The sequence below is a fragment of the Lepus europaeus genome, unplaced genomic scaffold, assembly GCF_033115175.1.
Source record: "Lepus europaeus isolate LE1 unplaced genomic scaffold, mLepTim1.pri SCAFFOLD_105, whole genome shotgun sequence".
Lineage (NCBI taxonomy): Eukaryota > Metazoa > Chordata > Mammalia > Lagomorpha > Leporidae > Lepus > Lepus europaeus.
This window is the reverse complement of record NW_026909023.1, coordinates 62,520-82,607: the sequence shown is the minus strand read 5'-3', so window position 1 is coordinate 82,607 and position 20,088 is coordinate 62,520. Positions and strand designations below refer to the sequence as shown.

Here is a 20,088-nt window from a genome sequence, read left to right as displayed (position 1 = left end):
GAGCGGGAGCGAGCCCGGGCCGCCGTTGGTGCGCTCGGGGCGTCGGGCCGGAGGTCGCGGTTCGGCTGGGGGGTGGGGGTGGGGGGCGGCCTGACCGAGCCGGCGAAGCCCCCAGCCCCAGGCGCGGGCCGGGCCGGGCGGACCGCGGCCTCCGAGCGCTCGGCTTGGGCGGCGGGACCGCGGCGCGGCGCGCGAGGAGCTCCCAGCAAAGTTTGGTGTCCCCGGGCGTGGGGGGGGGGTCCCGGGGCGGCGACCCCCGTCGGCGGCCGCCCGCGGGCATGGACGGCCCCGGGGAGCCGGGTCGCGGCCGCCGGAGCGCTGGTCCGCGCGCCTGAGCCCCCCGGAGGATGAGCGGGCGCCGCGGGCCCCGCCGGCCTGCCCAGGGCGCCCGCGGACGAGCTGAGCCGGCCCGGGCCGCCCCCAGGCCCTGAGACCCCCTCCTCCCGGGGAGGGGGCTCGCAGCGCGGACTGCCGGGCGGGACGCTCGTGTGTGTCGGGAGGAGGCTGTTCGTGGCCGAGGTCTGCGTGGCCTTTTTCCTTTTTGTCTTTTTCCTGTTCGTGTTTTTGAAGCCGGGGCGGCGGCGGGGCGGCGGGGCTAGCGGGGCGCCCGGGCGCCGGGGCGCCGGGCGCAGCATGGATGTGGCCGAGCCGCCGCCGCTGGGCCTGTTCCCCGAGGACGAGCTGATGGCCGTGGGCATGGACACCTTCATCCACCGCATCGACTCCACCGAGGTCATCTACCAGCCGCGGCGCAAGCGGGCCAAGCTCATCGGGAAGTACCTGATGGGGGACCTGCTGGGCGAGGGCTCGTACGGCAAGGTGAAGGAGGTGCTGGACTCCGAGACGCTGTGCCGCCGCGCCGTCAAGATCCTCAAGAAGAAGAAGCTGCGGCGGATCCCCAACGGCGAGGCCAACGTGCGGAAGTGAGTGCCCCCCGCCCCCGCCGCCGGGGCGGGCGGGCCCCCTTATCGCCTGCCCCGCGCGCCCTGGCCTGCTCGCCGGCTTCCAGGAAAAGCCCTTATCTGTGGGCCGGCCGAGGGGCTGCGGGTGGCCGTGACCTTGGACAGCAGCCGTGCGGCCGCCCTGGGGTCCCCGTGGGCAGCGGGCACGGCTGAGGTCCGCGGGGACAGCAGGTGCCCGGCCCGGAGTCGTCCTCCCAGCCCCGGGCTTCCCCCGGGAGCAGGCTGGTGTAATGGTCTGCTGGCTCCGTGAGGGCCCCGGGCTCCGTCCTGGGCAGCCCCGGGAAGCGCTCACTCCTGGCCGCGGGCTCACAGGCCCTGCTGGGATTTCTGTGCCGCCCCGTCCCGCGGTGCCCGCTCCCCGGGTGGGCGCAGGCTGAGGGGCCTGGGACCCACTTCTGCCCCTTGGGCGAGGAGCGCCGAACCGGCTTCCAGTTGGAAATACCCGAGGCCTGGCCCTCCCCGGTGCCTGGGCCGAGCAGGGGTCGGGTCGCGCGTGGCGGAGCGGGCTGGGTGCACGGGGGAGAGGGTGCTGTGGGCCGTGCGGTGAGTGACAAGACCTGCAGACGCCCGGCGTGAGGCTGGGGAGGCAGAGGGAGCTCCGTGCCCCTCCGTGCCCCGCGTCGGCGTCTGCCATGGGGACGCTGGCAGGAAGCTGGAGGGGAGCCCGGCCCCTGTGTGGAGCACAGGTGTCCTGACCGCCAGGCTGGACGCCCCCCGTCTGCCGATAGGGAGGCCGCCCAGCGCAGGTCCGCGGGAGCCAGGCTGGGGGGCCGGGGCCTGGCAGGGGCAGGCCTGGGTCCAGCGTCCAGCAGCAGCTCCCTGGGGGGCTCCCGCCGCCCCGGGCCGGCTTCTGGAGCGCTTCCTGACGAGCTGGGAACAGGACCGGCTTGTGCCCAGGCCCTGGGCGGCGAGGGCTGCCCCCACGAGTCCGCCGGGCTCCCGGCCGGCCCCCCTGCCAGCTGGCCTCGGGAAAAAGGCCCTTTGTGCGTGGGCAGCTTGATGAACTGGGCCGCGGCTCGGCGTGGAGTGCCCGGGCTGCGCCTGTGCCCAGAGCTCCTAGGGGGCCGTTGGGGTGGGCACAGGGCTCCCAGGAAGGGAGTCTGCCCTCCGCCAGGAGGCACCGGAAGTTGCAGCTGGGCATCTGAGGGCCGTCGCGTCCTGTCGCGCTGTCCCGTCCCTGCCCTCCTGGCTTTTCCGGGGCAGCCTCCAAGTGGGACGGCATGGGATGGCATGCCCCCAGCTTCGCCCTGCTCTGTGCTGTCCCCAGGACAGCCCCTGGTGGCTGTGGGGCTCCTGGGTTCCCGGCCGCTGTGTCCTTGGTGCGCCGAGGGCCCTGGGGGAGCAGCGGCAGGTGTCCTGCTCAGCCGGGCTGGTTTTGGCGCCTCATCCCTGCTGGCCGATGGGAAACACGTTGGTGACGTGGCTGCTTGGCCTGGGGAGGCCGGAACCTTCCCGGCAAATTGGCAGACCCTCGGATGTGGGTGGTGAGAGGCTGGGGTATTAGTGAGGGGAGAGGGCTACGTGGGGCCCAGCCGGTGCCCACCCACCGTGCGCCCCCGGCCTTGTCCCGTCCCGGGGCTCCTGAGGCTCCTGAGGCTCCTGAGTGTCCTCCGGCCGACCAGAGGGTGCACGCCGGTGGCTGGGTTTTGTGAGCTCATGCAAGTGCTGAGCTCAGGGCAGGGCCGGGCAGCCCCCTCCCCAGGCAGCCCCCTCCCAGCCCCTGGCCACCGCCACGCGCCCACCTGTCTCTGGGTTCTCCTGTGGCCATTCCCTAGCGGGGTGGCCAGCTGCCTGCCGCCAGGGCACTGGACGGCTCAGGCCTCGGGTGCTGGGGTGGCCCCCAAGCTGAGACCCGAGAGGGGTGGCTTCCTCTGCCCAGAAGGCCTTCCTGCAGGGTGGTGTCGCCCCCGCGCCTGCCCCCTCGCGGAGACTCACGGGGTCTCGGGGGTCCGCCTTGCGGCCCTGTGTGTGGAGCTGGTGGGGTCGGGACCTGCTGTGGCTCCCGTCTCCCTCTCTGACTGTTTTTTGGTCAGGCAGAGGTACAGAGATTTTCCGTTGGCTGGTAGGTGCTCCAGACCCCCTCAAGGGCCAGCGCTGGGCCAGGCGGGAGCCAGGAGCTGCATCCGGGTCTCCCGCGGGTGCAGGGGCCCAGCACCGGGCCTGCGGCGTAACCTGTGCCACGGCGCCGCCCCTGCCTGGGGTCCGATCCGTCCTGGGTCAATGCTGCGTTTAGCCAGGGTGGACCTACGGAGCCACACGGCACTGAGGCCCGGACTGAGGCTTGTGACGGCTCGGGTGTCTGGGCCGAGCTAGGCCCCGGCTCTGCGGGTGGCGCATCTGTCGCCAGCCCCAGGGGTCTCTAAGGGCTTGGGCTCTGGAGCCAGCCTGGGTCTTTTGGGGGTGCCAGCCTGCCCCACCCTCCGCAGGGGCACCTCCTGATGGCGCCAGGCGTGCTGGGCGCTGGCTGAGCTCAGCGGTGCTTCTGAACACTGGAAGTTGGGGGGCCACAGGGGTTGGGGGCTCCGTGCCGCGCTCGGTGGCAGCTGGCAGCCCCTCTGCTGGGCCAGCGCCCTCCCTGGTACCGCAGGCCTGCTAAGCAGTAGCCTGGGGCGCCCCTCCGGGCCGGGCCCTACCCACGGGGCCGCCCCTCTGCCTTGGCCCCTCCCCCAGGAGAGGGAGGGCGGCACTCAGCTTGTCTGTGCCCCTGTGTGGGCCTCGGGCTGATGCTCCAGGCAGGGCCCCTGAGGGCCCGCGGAGCTGGGTGGGGCCGGGCAGTCTGGGAGGAGGCCCGAGGGTCCCCGTTGTGTGGTCCTCACGCTCTGCGTGGCCCTGGGCCCTGGAGGGGGTGGGGGGACGCGTTCCCTGCAGCGCTGGGGCTGGCCCTGTCGAGGCTCTCGGTGAAAGGGCCTGGGGCCAGGCCGTGGGGGCCGCGTCCTCCAGGGGCGGGGTGGGAGCTGGCGCGGAGGCCGGCCTGGCCCTTGCTGCGCTGGGTGCCCGCCAGGCTGTGCACGCAGGCCGGGGGCAGCTCTATAAATAACACGGCCCTGCTGGAGCCAGCAGCGGCGGCGTCCACACAGCAGACAGGAGCGGCCAGCGGGCGGGGCCCCGTGTGCCCGAGGCCCCGGCCCCCCCAGGCCTGGCAGTCAGGGCAGCCGCCCTGGAAGAGGAGGCCTCAGGAGGCTGAAGACAGCCTTGTGGGATGTGATGCACACACGCGTCCCCAGAACTGGGCAGCGTCCCAGGTGGGATTCAGAACATGCCACCCCCCGCCCCGCCCCACCCCTCCCTGCCTCTGGACGCGTGGGGCCTCGCGTGTTTGCGGCTGCGCGGTTTCCGGGCCGTGGAGGCAGCGTGCCGTGTGCACTCGCGCTCGGGCCGGAGCGGCTGGGTCTCGGGTGTCCACGTGTAGCCTGTGGGGCTTCGGCCTGGGTGCCCCAAAGTGGGCAGAGGCCCTGGCGCGCCTCTCGGCTCCCTGGCCAGCCATGTCCGGCTCACGGCGGCGGAGGGGGTCGTTGGGGGCGAGGGCGGGGCAGGGGGAGCCTTGTGCTCTGGCGCCCGGCAGGCGTCCCGGCCGTGTGTCCACCTGGCCCTGGAAGCCGCTGAGGTGGCCGGCAAGCGACAGCCTCCCCTGTGGGGCCTGGAGCGGGGACGGGGCGGGCTGACTGCTGCCCGTGCCCCCGCCAGGGAGATCCAGCTGCTGCGCCGGCTGCGGCACCGCAATGTCATCCAGCTGGTCGACGTGCTGTGCAGCGAGGAGAAGCAGAAGATATATCCTGGGGCGGGGCCTGGGGGCGGGGGCCGGGGCGGGGCCTGGTGGGGGGGGCCGGGGCGGGCCGGGGGGCGGGGCCGGGGCGGGGCAGGGCGCCCGGCGGCAGCGGGCAGTTTCCTTAGCGGCCCACGTATATGGTGATGGAGTACTGCGTGTGCGGGATGCAGGAGATGCTGGACAGCGTGCCCGAGAAGCGCTTCCCCATGTGCCAGGCCCACGGGTGAGTCCCCGGGCGCGCCTTGGTGGCCGTCTGCCCCGGCCCGTGGGGTCGGGGGAGCGGGGCTCGGCCGTGCTGACGCCCCCTCCCCCCAGGTACTTCTGCCAGCTCATCGACGGCCTCGAGTACCTGCACGGCCAGGGCATTGTGCACAAGGACATCAAGCCCGGCAACCTGCTGCTCACCACCAGCGGCACCCTTAAGATCTCCGACCTGGGAGTCGCCGAGGTAGGCAGCGTGCCGCGGGGCTGGGGCTCGGCGCTCCCGGGGCCGGCGCCGCCTCAAGGCCACGTGCCCCACCGCAGGCCCTGCCCCCGTTTGCCGCGGACGACACGTGCCGGACGAGTCAGGGCTCCCCGGCCTTCCAGCCGCCCGAGATCGCCAACGGCCTGGACACCTTCTCTGGCTTCAAGGTGGACATCTGGTCGGCTGGGGTGACGCTGTAAGTGCACCGGCCCCGGGCACCGTGGGCCCCAGGGCGTGGCTCTACTTCCAGAACCCTCCACCCAGGGAAGCCCAGGGGTGGTCGGGGGCCCCCGGTCGGCGGCCGACAGGACAGCTCACCGCGTCTCTCCTGTGCCGGGCGCCAGCTACAACATCACCACGGGGCTGTACCCGTTCGAGGGGGACAACATCTACAAGCTCTTCGAGAATATCGGCAAGGGGGACTACACCATCCCCGGGGACTGCGGCCCCCCGCTCTCGGACCTGCTGAGAGGTGGGCGGCGGCCGTGGTGGGCGAGGGGGGGACTACACCATCCCCGGGGACTGCGGCCCCCCGCTCTCGGACCTGCTGAGAGGTGGGCGGCGGCCGTGGTGGGCGAGGGGGGGACTACGCCATCCCCGGGGACTGCGGCCCCCCGCTCTCGGACCTGCTGAGAGGTGGGCGGCGGCCGTGGTGGGCGAGGGGGGGACTACGCCATCCCCGGGGACTGCGGCCCCCTGCTCTTGGACCTGCTGGGAGGTGGGGGGCAGAGGGGGGCTACAGGATCCCCGGAGGCTGCGGGGTCGCCCCACGCTGTTGGCGTAGCTGCTGCTCTCTCCTGTGCCCCGGGGGTTGGGGCGCCCGGGCCAGCGCTGAGCCGCATGCTGTCTGCAGGGATGCTGGAGTACGAGCCGGCCAAGAGGTTCTCCATCCGGCAGATCCGGCAGCACAGGTGCGTGGTGGCAGGCGGGCTCGCCGTGGGGGGGAGGTGTGAGCCGGGCCCAGCTTCAGGTGGGGGTGAGAGGACCCGGCTGGTGCTGTCTCCCACTTCCTGGGCCCCTGGGTTGGGGGCAGCTAGCTTGGGCCTGTTTTCAGCAGTTGATTGACTTATGTGAGCGCTGGTGCAGCCCCCAGCGGCTGCGGTGGCCTGGGCTGGGCCAGGCGGAGGCCAGGCCTGTGTGGGTCTCCGGTGCAGGCGCAGGGCCATCCCAGTGCCCATACAGGGTGCTGGTGTTGCACGCCGTGGCTCGGTGCCAGCCCTGGGCCTGTGTTTGAGGAGGGAAGGGGCCCTGTGGGGGACCTCCCCGGCCCCCCCGGCCGTCTCCAAGACAGAGCTGCGGTGGACCAGAGGGAAACCTTCAGTGGGGGAGGCTCGAGTGTGGGTGGAGGCAGCGGGGACCAGTGGGCACCTGCTCCCTGGGGGCGCTGGCCTGCTCCGCCCTGGCCGCCCTCTGGGCCGCTGGGTCCACGGCGCCAAGGAGCCCCTGGTCGCCCCCCGACGGGCTTTTGCAGCTGGTTCCGGAAGAAGCACCCCCTGGCCGAGGCGCTGGTGCCCATCCCACCGAGCCCCGACACCAAGGACCGGTGGCGCAGCATGACCGTGGTGCCCTACCTGGAGGACCTGCACGGGGGCGCCGGCGAGGACGCCGATGGCGAGCACTTCGACATGGACGACATCATCTACACTCAGGAATTCACCGTGCCCGGTGAGTCTGCGGGCTGCGGGCCGCTCTGCCCCACCACGGCCCCGCCCTCTGCCACTCCCAGCCACCAGCCCGGCACCTCCCGTTTGCCTCTCTGGCCCGAGGCTCATCGGGAGCAGGCGGGAGACTCCTGGGGACAGGGAGCTGCTTGCCATGGGAGACAGACTTGGGATGGGGGTCCCCTTCTCCCCAGCACCCTCCCTCAGCCCTGACACCCCCCTGGCTGAGAGGGTCCAGGGGTCCTCCCCTCCCACAGCCCTGACGCCACCCCACCCCACCCCCCTGGCCGAGAGGGTCCAGGGGTCCTCCCTTCCCACAGCCCTGACGCCACCCCCTGCAGCCCTGACACCCTCCTCCCTCCCCCACCCCCACCCCCGGCTGAGAGCGTCCAGTGATCCTCCCCTCCCACAGCCCTGACCCCACCCCACCCCACCCCCCTGGCCGAGAGGGTCCAGGGGTCCTCCCCTCCCACAGCCCTGGCCCCACCCCACCCCACCCCCCTGGCCGAGAGGGTCCAGGGGTCCTCCCCTCCCACAGCCCTGACGCCACCTGCCGGCCAGAGGGTCCAGCGCCCCCTGACCCCTCCCCCTTGCTTCCCCAGGTGGCGAGGAGGTCGCCGAGGCAGGGCTTAGGGAGCAGAGCAGCGAGTGTGCAGCCCTCTCTGGAGACAGCGCGAGGCCCTAGCGTAGCCCAGCCATAAGGCTCCGCCCACTGTGGCGCCCTCCCCAGCCACAAAGCTCCGCCCAACGTGGCGCCCTCCCCAGCCATAAAGCTCCGCCCACTGTGTCCGGCGCCCGTGCTTGCTGCGGCCGCCCCCCCAGGCCCGAGGGTTCCTGTCCACTTCCCTCAGCGAGAGTGCGAGGCCCCTCCCCCCAGGCCCCTGGGAGGCTGAGCTGGGCGGGCGGGGGCAGCCCTGGAGCCAGCCCAGGTGCTGGGGTGGGCGGGTCCTGAGGGGGTCTGTGTTCCTCGACACGGGCGGGGTCTGAGGGTGCCCGGCCCCTGGTACAGCTGCACCCAGAGAGGCCCCCCCAGGACTGGTGTGTGCCGGGGGCAGTGGGACCCTGGCCCGCCGTGGCCCCAGGGAGGAGAGCAGTTTAGGGCTGGACAGTCCCCCCAGCTGAGGCCGGCATTGCCACTGGGGCCTTGGGCAGGGCAGGGTCCCCGGCCTGGCGGGTGAGAGCGGGCCCTCTGCCCTGGGCCTGGGGTGCTCAGGCTCTGTCCCTGCCTGACCCAGGCCCGTCCCCCGGGCCCTGCCTGCGGGCTACTGAGTCAGGCTCCCCCGCCCTGTTGGAGGGGGCTGGGGGGCTGGGGCAGGTGGCGGGTGGGAGGGCTCTGGGGACGCCTCTGCGCACTCCCACACCCCACGGTGAGGGCGCTGTCCAGTGAGGCAGGGTGGGCAGCCGACGAGCCCTTGGGGCCCCGGGCTGGGGAGCGGGCAGGGTGCTGGGCTCTTCCACACCTGGGCGACCCGGCCCCTCCCGTCCCACAGGTGAGCACCGGCATGGTGGGGGGAGGGGCGCGCAGGGCAGTCCAGGCCCAGCAGACACCCTTGGGTGGACAGCTGATACGCCCCTGGCCAGCTCTGCACCTGCCCATAAGGTCAGAGTGGGCAGCAGGCAGGGGCGAGGGCGTCTGCCCGCCGCCTGGGCTCTGCCAGGAGCTGCCAGCAGGGGGCGCGGGGCGGCCTGGGTGCTGCCCTCGGCTGAGGCCACACTGGCCGGCTTCCCCCAGGACAGATCCCCGAAGAGGAGGTGGGCCAGAACGGACAGAGCCGGGGCCTGCCCAAGGCAGTGTGCATGAACGGCACGGAGTCGGCGCAGCTGAGCACCAAAGTGAGGGCCGAGGGCCGGGCCGGCGCCCCCAACCCAGCCCGCAAGGCCTGCTCCGCCAGCAGCAAGATCCGCCGGCTGTCGGCCTGCAAGCAGCAGTGAGCGCCGCCTGCAGGTGGGGCGCGGCGCGGTCCGCAGGGGTCCCTGCTGTCCGCACACCGCCATCGGCCACGTTAGGGCCGTGCCCGTGGCGGGGCAGCGCCAGCGTGGCTCCATCGGGCGTCACGGCCGGGCCTGGGGCAGGGTGGCCATCTGAGCAGCCGGGCAGCTCGGTTTGGGGGGTGGGCTGGCCCCCGCGGCCTGTGGTCTTCCTGGCTGCCCCGCCCCGCTCCCTGCATTGCTGACCCATCTTGGCCACCGAAACCCGCTCCGGGGGCGGGCGGAGCTGCCCGGGCCGCCGTGACCGCCCCGTCCTCTCGCAGCCTGCCTCCGGGAGTCTCCGCCAGGGGGCGCACTCCCTCAGTCTTCCCGCCGGCTCCTGGCCCAGCGCCGCCGCCCTCAGGACAGCGGGCGCCCCCTGGGCGGCCCCGCGGCCCGGCCTCCCCTGGCCGCCTGCGCACAGCGGCAGGGCCGTGGACACGACGTGCTGACTTTGCAATCCTGCCTGAGCCTTCCCCAGGCGCAGAAGGGAGAGGCCCGGGCCGCCGAGCACTTTACCTTGAGACTACTGGCTCTGCGCCCGCCCCGCCGCGGCCCCCGACGGCCGGCGGGCGCGGGCCGACTGCTCAGCCTTGCATGCAGAGCCGCCAGGGGAGCCGCGCGGCTGCCTTGTTTTCCTTGTTTGGTTGGTTCCTTTTCTTTTTGTTTTTTAAGAAAAAATAAAACAGGTGGATTTGAGCTGTGGTTTGAGGGGTGTTTGGGGGTCGTGGGGTGCAGGATTCTAACCCAGAACGCAGGGGCCGGGGTCAGAGGCGGGCACCGTGGGCCTTGCACCCCCTCCGCAGTGGTCCTCACAGGCCCGGAGACCGCACCAGATATGCCCCAGAGACAGCCGGGAGGCGAGGCCTGCGGTAAATATTTTTATCAACCGGGAGAGACACGACGCAGACAATCCAGCACGGCGGCACGGGGCTGGTGCGAAGCGGGGGGGGGGGGGGGGGGGGCGGCGGCGAGGGCCACCCCATCTTTTGGCAATAAATAAAGCTCGGGGAACAGGACCGTGGCCCGGCGGGCTTCGCTCACGTCGCTGCCCGGGCGAGGGGCGGGCCGCCGTTCATGCGGAGGGCGGCGTGGGGACGCGGACACACATGGGGAGGGCGGCGGCCTGCGGGTCGCGCATGCACCAGGCATCCAGCCCAGTCCAGGCCCCGCCGGCACTGCAGGGAGGCTCTGCGCTTGCGCGCGAACGGTCCCCAAGGGCCCAAGGCAGGGCCAGGGGCACGCAGGCCGTGGCCACAGCCCAGAGACCGGTCTGGGGCCCGGGACCCAACGTTGCCAACAAGGTGTGTGGGGCTGAGAATCTGCCCTCCCCGCAGTCTGGCCGGGATCCTGCAGCGCCGCGCTGCGTGCGCACCGGGACAAGCGGCCAGGAGGTGGCCTTACGCCGGACTGTGGTCAGGAGATGTGGGGGCGGCGGCGACCAGGGCGGGGCTGGCGGCGACGGGCTCGGCGAGACGCGGCGGGAAGAGTCTCTCATCCAGGCCGCCGGCCAGCTTGTCCAGCAAGGCGCCCGAGGGCTCCACGCACAGCCCCGAGCCGCCGCCGCCGCCGCCGCCGCCGCCGCCGGGCTCCTCCTCGATGACCGGGATGGTGGGGTCGTCACCCGTGCCCAGCGGACGGCCGTCGGGCGGGCAGTCGACGCTGTCGCCGCGGCGCAGGGGCGCGCGCGCAGGCCGGGGTGCGCTGGGGGCTGCAGCGGCGCGCGCACCGGGATCGCTGTGCTGCCGGCCGCGCTGCTGCCACTGCTTGCGCGCGTGCACGCGGGCGCGGTGGCGCGCGGCCGTGGGCGCGTCGTCGAAGTGCGGGTCGTGGCGCAGGAACGCGTGGAAGAGCGCGTCGGTCTTCTCGTCGACGCTGTAGTCGCGGCGCGGGCGGCGGGGCCAGGCGCGCGGGCTGGGGGGCGCGGCGGGCGGCTCGGCGTCGTCGCCGGCGCCGCGGCCCTCGATGCTGGCATAGCCGCTGTCCATCTGCAGCAGCCGGCGCGCCTCGCCGTCCTTGGGCCGCGGTGCGGGCGGTGAGGGCGGGTGGCGGGAAGGCGGGCGCCGCGCCGCCTGAGCCGGAGCCCGAGCTGTCGCCGCTGCGCACCGAGTCGCGGTCGTTGCCGCCGCTGCTGCTGTGGTCCGAGGCGGCCGCGTGCAGCTCGAGCGAGGCGCGCAGGCTCCACAGGTCGCGGTAGCTGCTCTGGGCCTGCTCGGTGTCCGACTCCGGCGGCTGCTCAGACCCCGCGGCGCCGCCGCCACGCTCCGGGGGTGTGTCGGGGCTGGCTGCTCCCGCCTCGGCCTCTAGCCTGCAACCAGGCCTCGCCATCAGCACCCACCCCTGCGCAAGCGGCCCCACACCTGCGCTTCGAGCAGGCGGCCACCTCCCGACTCCGGCCCTAGCCTCCGCCAGCGACAGACCGGGCCATGCTGAGTCCGTCCCTTATAGGGTCCCCGCACCCCTCCATCAAGGGTTGGTAAGGACCCGACGTTCTGCCCCAGAGGACGAGGGGTGTGGGGAGGGGCGGTGCCGGCGGCACTAGAGTCTCCGAAGGGCCCGGGGAACCCTGGGGTGCGGGCAGGCGGGAGGGGGCACGCGGCCCACCAGGAAGCAGCGGTATCCCCGGCGGGCACAAAGCCGTGGCGGCCACCTTGGGCCGTGACCCCGGCCCCTGGCCCGCCCCCCTGCCCTTACCCAGCGTCTCCCCGCGTCCCACCTCCGGTCCATGCTGGAGAAGCGGCCCCAGCAGGTCGGCCTCAGCACGGCCGCAGGTGCGCAGCTGTCCAGAGGGCCGGGAGCACGCTCCCTGGGCCGCCTAGGGGGGACGGCGCGGGGCAGGGGCCCACGGGTCCACCCCTAGCACCTCTGTCTACGGAAAAATACCTGCCGAGAGCAGGGGGCGGGCTGGCCAGGAAGGGTCGCGGGGGCGGGAAGGCGGGGGCGGCGCCAGCCGGCGCGATGTACTGGATGAGGTCTGCCTGGGGGGCGTCCCCCTCTGGCTCCACGCTCTCGCTGGCCGCCCGCTGCCGCTGGAAGTGGTGCCGCTTGGGGGAACCTGTGCAGAGCGGGCCTGTCAGCTCCCCGGGGACCCCCCAGGGGAGGCGGACTCAGCCCAGCCCCCCTGGTGAGCCCTGGATGGGGGGGAAGGGGGCGGCACACCCTGTCCGTGGTCTCCCCCTGCCGCACTCCCGGGGACGTGGCGGGCAAGACCAGCAGCTGCATCAACAGCCCTCATGACCCCATCTCGACATTACCACCCCCGGAGGGTACAGGACGGCCTCGCTGGCCATCTTGGCTGGCCCCAGCAGGGCCCAAGCCACCAGGCAGGCTGGCCTCTCCTGGCCACAGAACCCAGCTTGTCCTCCAGGGGGCAGAGCGTGCCCCCGAAGAGGCCTGTGCCAGCGCCAGCTCCCAGCCTGCAGCCCAGAATCCCGCCCGCCCCTTGTAAATAAAGCTTTGTGGGCACACGGCCACAGCCACCCGGTCATGCGGCCCCTGCTGGCTGAGGCGGCCTCACGGCCCCGGACGCACGCCTGCCGATGTCAGTCCAGTCGGGCAGGCGGCCTTGGCCGCTGAGGCCGCCCTCTCTGGACCGCACAGTGAGCCCTGGATGAGGCTAGGCCTTGGGTCCCTCTCCTGGCCAGCTCAGGACAGGTGCCGCCCCGCCCCCAGACCCTCGCTCCCCACCCAGGGCCAGGGCTCACCCCTCGTGTCCAGGCTGGACGCCCGCTGGCTGGCCTCCAGTTTCCACTTCTTGACCTTGAAGTAGGGGCTGGCCCCGTCCAGGCTGGCATGGCGGCGCAGACGGCTGAAGAAGTGCAGCACGGTGCCCGGACCTGCGCCTGCCTCCCCGGGCCCTGCCGGGGCCCCGGGCCCGCCCGCCTTGCTGCTCCTGGCGCTCACATCCAGCTGGGGGGACAGGAACGGCTCTCAGTGCCCACCCCCGGCTGACTGCGCGGCTCCGGGGAGGCCCAGGGCTGCCCCTCGCCCCGGTGCGGCCTGCAGGGTCCGAGCAGGGGGCAGAGGGACACACGCTCCCGTCCCCAGGAGTCCCTCACCGAGGCGCCTTCCCCAGAATCGCTGGACGCCGCGGGGCTGATCTCTGTGAAGTCCGAGGTGCCCACCGCAGGGTTATAGGGGTCACCTGGCAGGGCCGAGCTGGGGCCCAGGGAGCGGCCAGTGAGGGCCTTCCCTGGGGGCTGTGGGACAGAGCCGGTGTGGAAGGAAGCAGCGACGGGTCAAATGGTGCAGACAGGCTGCTGGGGGACGTCCACCCCGCCCCCACCCCCACCAGGATCCCTCGGCCCCAGGCAGGGAGTAAGGGGGGACACAGCGTGGACAACAGACCCCAGGGCCCCCCGCCCCCGGGCCAGCGGCCACTCTCCCCAGTATACCTCGAATATGGCCAGGCTGGCCTTGGGGGAGGCGGCCGGGTGGGGGGCGGCGGCCGCGCTGGCCTCGGCCGAGTCGCACTCGTGAATGGTGACAATTTTGAGCGGCGGCAGGTGCAGGTGGGTGAGGCGTGCGTTCTTGAGGTGGTGGAAGTCCCCCTCTGTCAGGGTGTACCTGCGGGGGGGGGCACCTGTCAGCTCCCAGCCGCGGGGGGTGTGGCCCCGGCCCCACCCCGCCCCGCCCCCCACCAGCGGGGCCTGCGGCAGAGGGGGGCCCCAGCCAGCGTCCCGGTGACAGCACCGCCACCCCCAGGCAGTGACCTGGGGCAGCGGCCCTCACCGGCGGCCCTTGTCCTGGGTCTTCCGGCTCTGCTCAAACAGGGCGGCCTCGTTGAAGGAGACCCTGCGGCCCGTGGAGCTGGTGGACAGGAAGTGCTCCGTCTCCTCGTCCTGGCCCTCGGGGTCCTCCCCCCTGCGGTCGGGGTCTAGAGGAGAGCCGAGAGAGGGTGGGCCCCGGGTGGGCCGCGCCTCGTCCTGGGCGGGCCGCTGGGCGGGCGGGGGCGGGTGGGGGTGTGGGCGGATGACCGCGGGGCGGGCCGGGCGGGGGCGGCGGGCACTCGCTCATCCGCTCACACACTCACTCGCTCATCACGCGCCTGTGCGCACCTACGCCTGGGCGTTAAGGAAACAGAGATGAGTCGGAATCGAGCTTCGCCCAGTCTGGTGGGGGAGACAGACAGACACAGCCGGTCAGGCGGCCCGAGGGGCAGGCGAGTGGCCGAGGGGCGGGCGGGCAGCGGGGCCGGCGGGCGGCGGCGGGGCCGGGCGCCTCACCTTGGGCGGGGTGGGTGCCGTTGTCTAGGTAGGTGGTGGTGGTCTTTTCGGCTTCCTCCACAGCCCTGGGAAAGGGACGGCAGAGGAGGGCGTGGGACCTCCGCAGCCCTAGGCGGCCCCCCACCCCGCCCCGCGCGGGAGCCGCCCCCCGGGGCGCCTGGGGCCGCACCTGTTGAAACGCTGGTGCACCTGCCAACAGCGCTTACAGAGCAGCAGCACTCCGGAGAGCACCACCAGGGTGCCGCCCACAAACAGCGACATCACCACGACCAGCAGCACGGAGTTGTCCAGGATGGGGTCCGGCTCGGCCTGCGGAGCCACGGCGTGGGCGTCAGCGCCCGCCCGGCCCGGCCCTGCCCGCCCTGGGACGACCCGTCCCCCTGCCCTGTCACGCACTGTGGGACGGCTGGTGGCGTTGTCCCAGGACGCTGTCAGGGCGACCGTGGCGGCGGCGGAGGTGGTGGTGGCCGCCGTGGCCATGGTGGCTGTGGGCTGCATGTTGAGGCTAGGAGGAGTGGCCTGGGGGTGGGGGGAAGACGGACAGGGCCCGCTCAGCTGCGGCTCGGCTGGCTCCTCCCCGCGGGGAGGCCCTGGGAGCAAGCGCCCCTCTTCCCTCCTTGCGGGGTGCAGGGCGGAGACAGGGGGTGAGGGCACAGCACCCCCCACACCTTGCTCTGGGGAGCAGCCCTCAGGGGGCAGGCGCGGAGCAGGCGGGGGGGGGGGGCAGAGTGCGTATGTCACACCACCTCCACAGCCGGTGTAGCCGGCCCAGCAAGGTAGGGAGGGCTGGGAGCCCTGCCCAAGAAAGCGAAATCACCCGGGAGCAATGGGGAAACTGAGGCGGGGGGGGCTCACTCGGGTAAGACCCCTGGTTCCCTGTGCACCCCGTGGCGGGTGGCCGGAAGCAGGGGAGGTGGGACCAACCCCAGCCAATTCCAGGTGCGCCCTGGCAGGGGCCCCAGCCAGTGGGAGGGGGCAGCGTTCCCAGGCACAACCCAGGATGAAGGACCCCCCCCCCCGCGCCGCGTCGCCGCCGGTGGGAGGGGTAAGGATGAAGGCGGCGCATCTGCTCCCGGCCCCAAGAATCCGGTTCCCATGGCGACCGAGCCGAGCGCGGCGCGGCGGGGGGGCGGGTTGCCAGGGAGCGCGGGGGAGGGGGCGCGGCGCGGGGCCCGCGGCCTCCTGCAGGGGCGGGCGCGCCACGGCCCGCAAGATGGCTGCTGCGCGCTGCCTGCCCGCCCGGCCGTGCGCGCCCCGGGCGGCCTCCGCGCCTGGCAGTCTCCAGGGGGAAACTGAGGCTGGGGTTGGAGGGTGTGGGCTGCGTGCCCGGGGAAGGGGCTGCCTGGGAGCTCGGCCCAGGCGGGTTAGGACCATGGACCATCAGGAAAAAGCCGAGGCCACAGGGAGGATGATCCGCAGCCCCGAGCCGGCCTGGCACGCGCGCTCTGCCCAGGGACCAGGGTAGAAGCGCCGGCGTCGCCAGCCCCGCGCGCCTCGGCGCGGGACACAGGCCGGCCCGCATTCCCGGCATTGGGGGAGGGGGCGCAGATGTAGGTCGCGAAAGGAGTTCAGGCTGGAGGGGGTGGGGCAGAGGCGCGGGGAAGGTGGCCGGAGCCGCTGAGCGCGCTCCTGGGGAGAGCCGACGGGATCCGAGGGTGCAGGGCGCCCATGGGGGCCCCGCGCCCCGAGCAGGGCTGGGGGGAGGGTGGCGGGGAACCCGACGCCATCGCTCGCGCCCGAGCTCGCAGCGGGAAACTGAGGCTGGCGCAGGATGCGGGCGGGGTCCCTTCCCCGCAGGCCCGGCTGGTGGTCCCGATCCAGGGCGGACCCCCCCCCCCCACGCCCGCCCCGTGCAGCCCCGGGCCCGCCGCGCCTACCTCAGCGCCGGGGCGTGCAGCCCATGGGCGGGCGGCGGGCGGCGCTCCCGGCTGGCTCCGGTGCCGCGGAGCCGGTGGAGAATTTATGAATGGAGAGTGCGGCGCGCGGGGGAGGCCGCGCGGGGAGGGGCCGCGCACGTGACCGCGTTGGCGGCGCGCCCGCTCCGGCCCGCTCGGAGGGCCCGGTGCCGCCCGGTCCCAAGCTGGCCGCCCACGCCGCGACCGCCGCCGCGTCTGGCTCCTTGCGCGTCGGCCACCGCCTCCCTTTCCCTTCCGGCGGGGGCGGGGGGCGGAGCCTGTGCGCCCGGGCGCCCCCTCCCGCGGCGGCCGAGTCTCCGCCCCCGGTGCCCAAGACACGACTCACCTAACGCGGGCCCTCGGGTCCCCAGGGGTGCTGTGGGATGCACGACTGCCCCGAGCCCGGGGTCCCTAGGCGTCCGGCCGGGTCGGCCAGGGGCGCACCGACGGGACCTCGGAGGACACCACTTTCCCCAGCCCCGGGGGCCCCTGTGCTCTCCCCCCGGGATCTGTCCTGAGCTCGCCTTGACCGACGGCTTCTTCTCTGGCCCCTGCCACACAACAGCACACCAAAAACACAGCTACCCCAAGAGGCCCGGGCTCGAACTCGCGTCTCCGCAGGCCTGGCCTCACGACCACACCTGCCCAAACCTTGCTCCGGCCTACCCCGCCTCTCCCTCCTAGACCAACCGGCCCCCACCCCACTCCTGCCGCCTCGGAGCTGCAGAGGCCTGCAACAGGCTATCAGCCGGCCGGGGCCAGTCCATGCCGGACAGTGCGCAGCGCGCCCCCTCCCCACGCGGCTGTTCGCGGGGCCGACTCAGGCCCACGGTCCACCACCGCGCCTCCTGGGTGTTTCCCGCACTGCTGTGGGCCCCGAGGGCAGGCACTCGGTGGCTGGGCCGTGGGCTCAGTCCGTGGCCGGGAGCGCACCGATAAGTGCTTGTCTGAGCGGTCAGGTGGACTGGACCCCCTAGGGGAGGGAGGAAGGGGTGTGCAGACTGCACCAGCGGGGGCGCGGGTGGAGCCTGGGGTCCGTCCGGCCAGGGGTGGTGGATGCCCCAGGCCGGGTCGGACTTCGGCGGTAACACCCAGTGCGTGAGGCCTCAGAGTGGACGCTGCGGGCTGCGGGAGCCCCGGGCTCCAGAACACTGGGGTGGGGAGGGCGTACAAGGCCCGGCGAGGCGAGGAGGGTGCCCCTCTTGGCCGGCCCGGGGCCTCCTCTAGCTGCCCGAAGTCAAGGAGGTGGGAGGGCGCAGCCCGAGCTGTGGGGGCCTCAGCAGGTGCACGGCAAGCTCGGGTTCATGTCCGAGGTGAACCTACAGGTGCCGGCCCACGCGTGACCACGACCCTCCCTGCCTCGCCGGGGCGCAGGCCTCGGAGCCGCGGACCAGGCCGTCTCTGCGGGGAGCTGCCCCCGCCCCCATAGCGGACCCCGCCGAGTACCCCAGCCCCGGGGCCGGCTCGGGGCTGCGGAGCTACGCGAGCGCGGAGGCGGGCCGGTGACGTCATGCCCGCGAGCGAGGCTGCGCGGGACGCGGCTGACGTCAGCGGGGACCCGCACCGCCCGCGCACGCGCTCCTGCGTCAGCGGCGCGCGGGGGCGGCGGCCGAGCGGGGGCAGGGGCGCAGCGAGCGCATCTCCGGGCTGCGGGCGCCCCCTGCCGGCGCCGTGGGCCGCAGCACCTGGAACGCACCTGCCGCCCGCGGCCCACGACGCCCCCTTCCCCTGCTCGCCTTCGGCCCCTCCTAACATTGCACGATGTCGGACGCCACTCAGAGCAGAGGGGGGCGCCAGCTCTTGTTCCTAATCACGCACGGGTCGTTGTTTTAAAGGATCTATGCGCTTGTCTCTCGGAGCTATAGATTCATGCACCAGGCGGACTGCTCGTTTGCATCACTGGCCCGCTTCAGAAAGGGCAGAGGTCGGGAAACTACAATCCCGGGGTCCCCATCCCGTGCAGGACCGTCTAACCGCCCACACCTGGCCCTCGGGCTTTTCGGCCGCCGCGGCCGGGAGGAAACTACAACCCCCAGCATGCTCCGCGGCACACGACGTCAACACCGCGCGCCACCCGTCGGGAGTCGTAGTTCGCGCGTGCGCCGTCTCGGGAACTCCTGCTCCCAGACGCCCCTGCGCGTCGTCCTCCTCGCCCTCCAGGCCGCCGGTGTCCGCCGCAGCCGCTGAGCGCCCGCCGCCCGCCGCCCTCCGCCCGCCTTCGTTCGCCGCCGCCATGCTGCCCGCCGCACTGCTCCGCCGCCCGGCTCTGGGCCGCCTGGTGCGCCAGGCCCGCGCCTACGCCGAGGCCGCCGCTGCCGCGGCCCCCGCAGCCGGCCCCGGCCAGATGTCCTTTACCTTCGCCTCCCCGACGCAGGTCCGGACGCCGAGCCCCCCGCCCCCGCCCCGGCCCCGCCGCCCCCGCCCGGCGTCGCCCCGCGGCCGCCTCACTGTCCGCCCCGTCCGCCCCCCAGGTGTTCTTCAACGGCGCCAACGTGAGGCAGGTGGACGTGCCCACGCTGACCGGCGCCTTCGGCATCCTCGCGGCGCACGTGCCCACCGTGCAGGTGCTGCGGCCCGGGCTGGTGGTGGTCCACGCCGAGGACGGCACCACTTCCAAGTACTTCGGTGAGCGCGCGCGGGCCGGAGCTCGGGGCAGTGTCCACGCGCGGGCAGGGCCCACGGAGACGGCTGCGGGGCGAGGGCGCGCGGGGCCGGAGCTCGGGGCAGTGTCCACGCGCGTGCGGGGCTAGGGCGCGGACGCGCGGGGCCCGTCCCGCCCTGGGCTCAGCCCGGCCTCCCCCGTGTCCCGCAGTGAGCAGCGGCTCCATCACGGTGAACGCCGACTCCTCCGTGCAGCTGCTGGCGGAAGAGGCCGTGACGCTGGACATGCTAGACGTGGGGGTGAGCGTCCGCGGGGACGCCGGGGCCGGCCGGAGCAGGCCGCGGGAGGGGGCGGTCCGGGGAGCCGGCGCTCACCCCACTCCCCCCGCAGGCTGCCCGCGCGAACCTGGAGAAGGCGCAGTCGGAGCTGGCGGGGGCCGCGGACGAGGCGGCCAGGGCCGAGGTCCAGATCCGCATCGAGGCCAACGAGGCTCTGGTGAAGGCCCTGGAGTAGGCGGGGCCCGGAGCGCTGCGGTCGCCGGAGGCCAGCGGGCGCAGCGCCTGAGGCTCTCTGCGTCTCGAACCTCGTGGGGGACCGGAAGCTCCCCCAGACCTTGGAAGGGCGGGGGGTCTGTCCCCTGGTGGGGGTCTCCTCGCAGCCCCCTCCCCAAGCTGACCGGCTGCACAGCCCGCCTTCCCTCCCCCCACTCCCTGCCTTCCATTAAACACCGGCGGCCGGCCTCGTGTCTGCGGGTGCCGTCGCAGCCGCCCGCCCTCTGTGGCCCCCACACCTCTGTCCTCTCCCTGTGCTGTGGGGTCTTGGGGCTCCTGGGGGGAGCGGTGATGGGGGGGCGTGGCCGCCAGACGGACAGACTCCTGGGCCCTCTGCCCCTGCTCAGCCCCAGGCTGGCGGTGTGGCCTGCAGGCGAGGCCCCGCCCGCTCCCACGGAAGCCCCGCCCCGAGCCCTGGTGGCCGGCTCCCCGGTCCCTCCGCAAATGCAGGGCCAGAACCTGGAGGCTGCGGCCGGGTCCCACCTGGGTGCAGCCCCGGGACTGGCCACAAGGGGGCGCCTGGCTGGGTGTGCGGAGCGCTGAGGTCAGACTGTGTCACAGCCCCGTGCAGGTGACTCCCCAGGGACGCTCACGGCTCGGAGGGCGCCCCCACTTCCCGTCCCCCATCCTGGTCTGGCTGCTATAAATAAGACCAAGGACAACGCTGAGGCCTGGCAGGGGCCCAGGACCGGCGTCCCCACACTGCCCCAGCTCCACGCGGAACCCGGGCCCGGCAGGTGTGGGTCGGTGCTGGCCAGGCTGTCCTGGGGCAGGAGGCAAACCCCGGCTGGGCACTTCCACCTCGGGGGGGGGGCAAGTGGGAAACACAACCAGGACTCCCTGGGCGTCAGATCGTGGGCCCTGGAACCCTGGCCCCCGTGACCCTCTGCGGGCAGCCCCGGTGTCACCCATGTCCGGCTGCCCACCCCAGCAGTAGCCTCCCCCACTCAGTGTGGCCAGCAGGGGCCACCCAGCACGTCCTCTGCCCCCAC

At 73.6% G+C, this 20,088-nt stretch overlaps 3 protein-coding genes across 5 annotated transcripts; 2 read left to right on the top strand and 1 right to left on the bottom strand.

Annotated features, from left to right (window-relative positions):
* Positions 1–355: 355 nt before the first annotated feature.
* STK11 (serine/threonine kinase 11) lies at positions 356–9,522 on the top strand. 3 transcript variants are annotated; one of them, XM_062184898.1, is made up of 10 exons: positions 356–923; positions 4,647–4,730; positions 4,862–4,951; positions 5,044–5,176; positions 5,254–5,390; positions 5,539–5,666; positions 6,048–6,105; positions 6,666–6,859; positions 8,593–8,800; positions 9,108–9,522. In XM_062184898.1, the coding sequence occupies exons 1-10, from the start codon at positions 634–636 to the stop codon at positions 9,505–9,507; spliced, it is 1,722 nt and encodes a 573-aa protein (XP_062040882.1). In that variant the 5' UTR covers positions 356–633; the 3' UTR covers positions 9,508–9,522. The 3 variants fall into 3 exon arrangements, with proteins under 3 accessions (XP_062040882.1, XP_062040884.1, XP_062040883.1); XM_062184899.1 differs by having other exon boundaries at positions 368–923; positions 8,588–8,800; positions 9,108–9,190; XM_062184900.1 differs by lacking the exons at positions 8,593–8,800; positions 9,108–9,522 and adding an exon at positions 7,458–7,742 and having other exon boundaries at positions 367–923.
* Positions 9,523–9,698: 176 nt separating this feature from the next.
* On the bottom strand, positions 9,699–15,991 carry CBARP (CACN subunit beta associated regulatory protein). The gene is given in 11 exon segments (XM_062184896.1): positions 9,699–10,871; positions 10,873–11,131; positions 11,707–11,878; positions 12,528–12,732; positions 12,882–13,022; positions 13,218–13,389; positions 13,555–13,699; positions 14,049–14,113; positions 14,218–14,357; positions 14,445–14,567; positions 15,926–15,991. Coding segments are annotated over 10 exon segments (2,049 nt in total). The 5' UTR covers positions 14,547–14,567; positions 15,926–15,991; the 3' UTR covers positions 9,699–10,223.
* A 2,147-nt stretch (positions 15,992–18,138) lies between these two features.
* Positions 18,139–19,334, top strand: ATP5F1D (ATP synthase F1 subunit delta). Its single transcript, XM_062184893.1, has 4 exons — positions 18,139–18,317; positions 18,415–18,568; positions 18,756–18,844; positions 18,936–19,334. Exons 1-4 carry the CDS (start codon positions 18,177–18,179, stop codon positions 19,056–19,058), a joined length of 507 nt encoding a protein of 168 aa, XP_062040877.1. The 5' UTR covers positions 18,139–18,176; the 3' UTR covers positions 19,059–19,334.
* Positions 19,335–20,088: the final 754 nt, after the last annotated feature.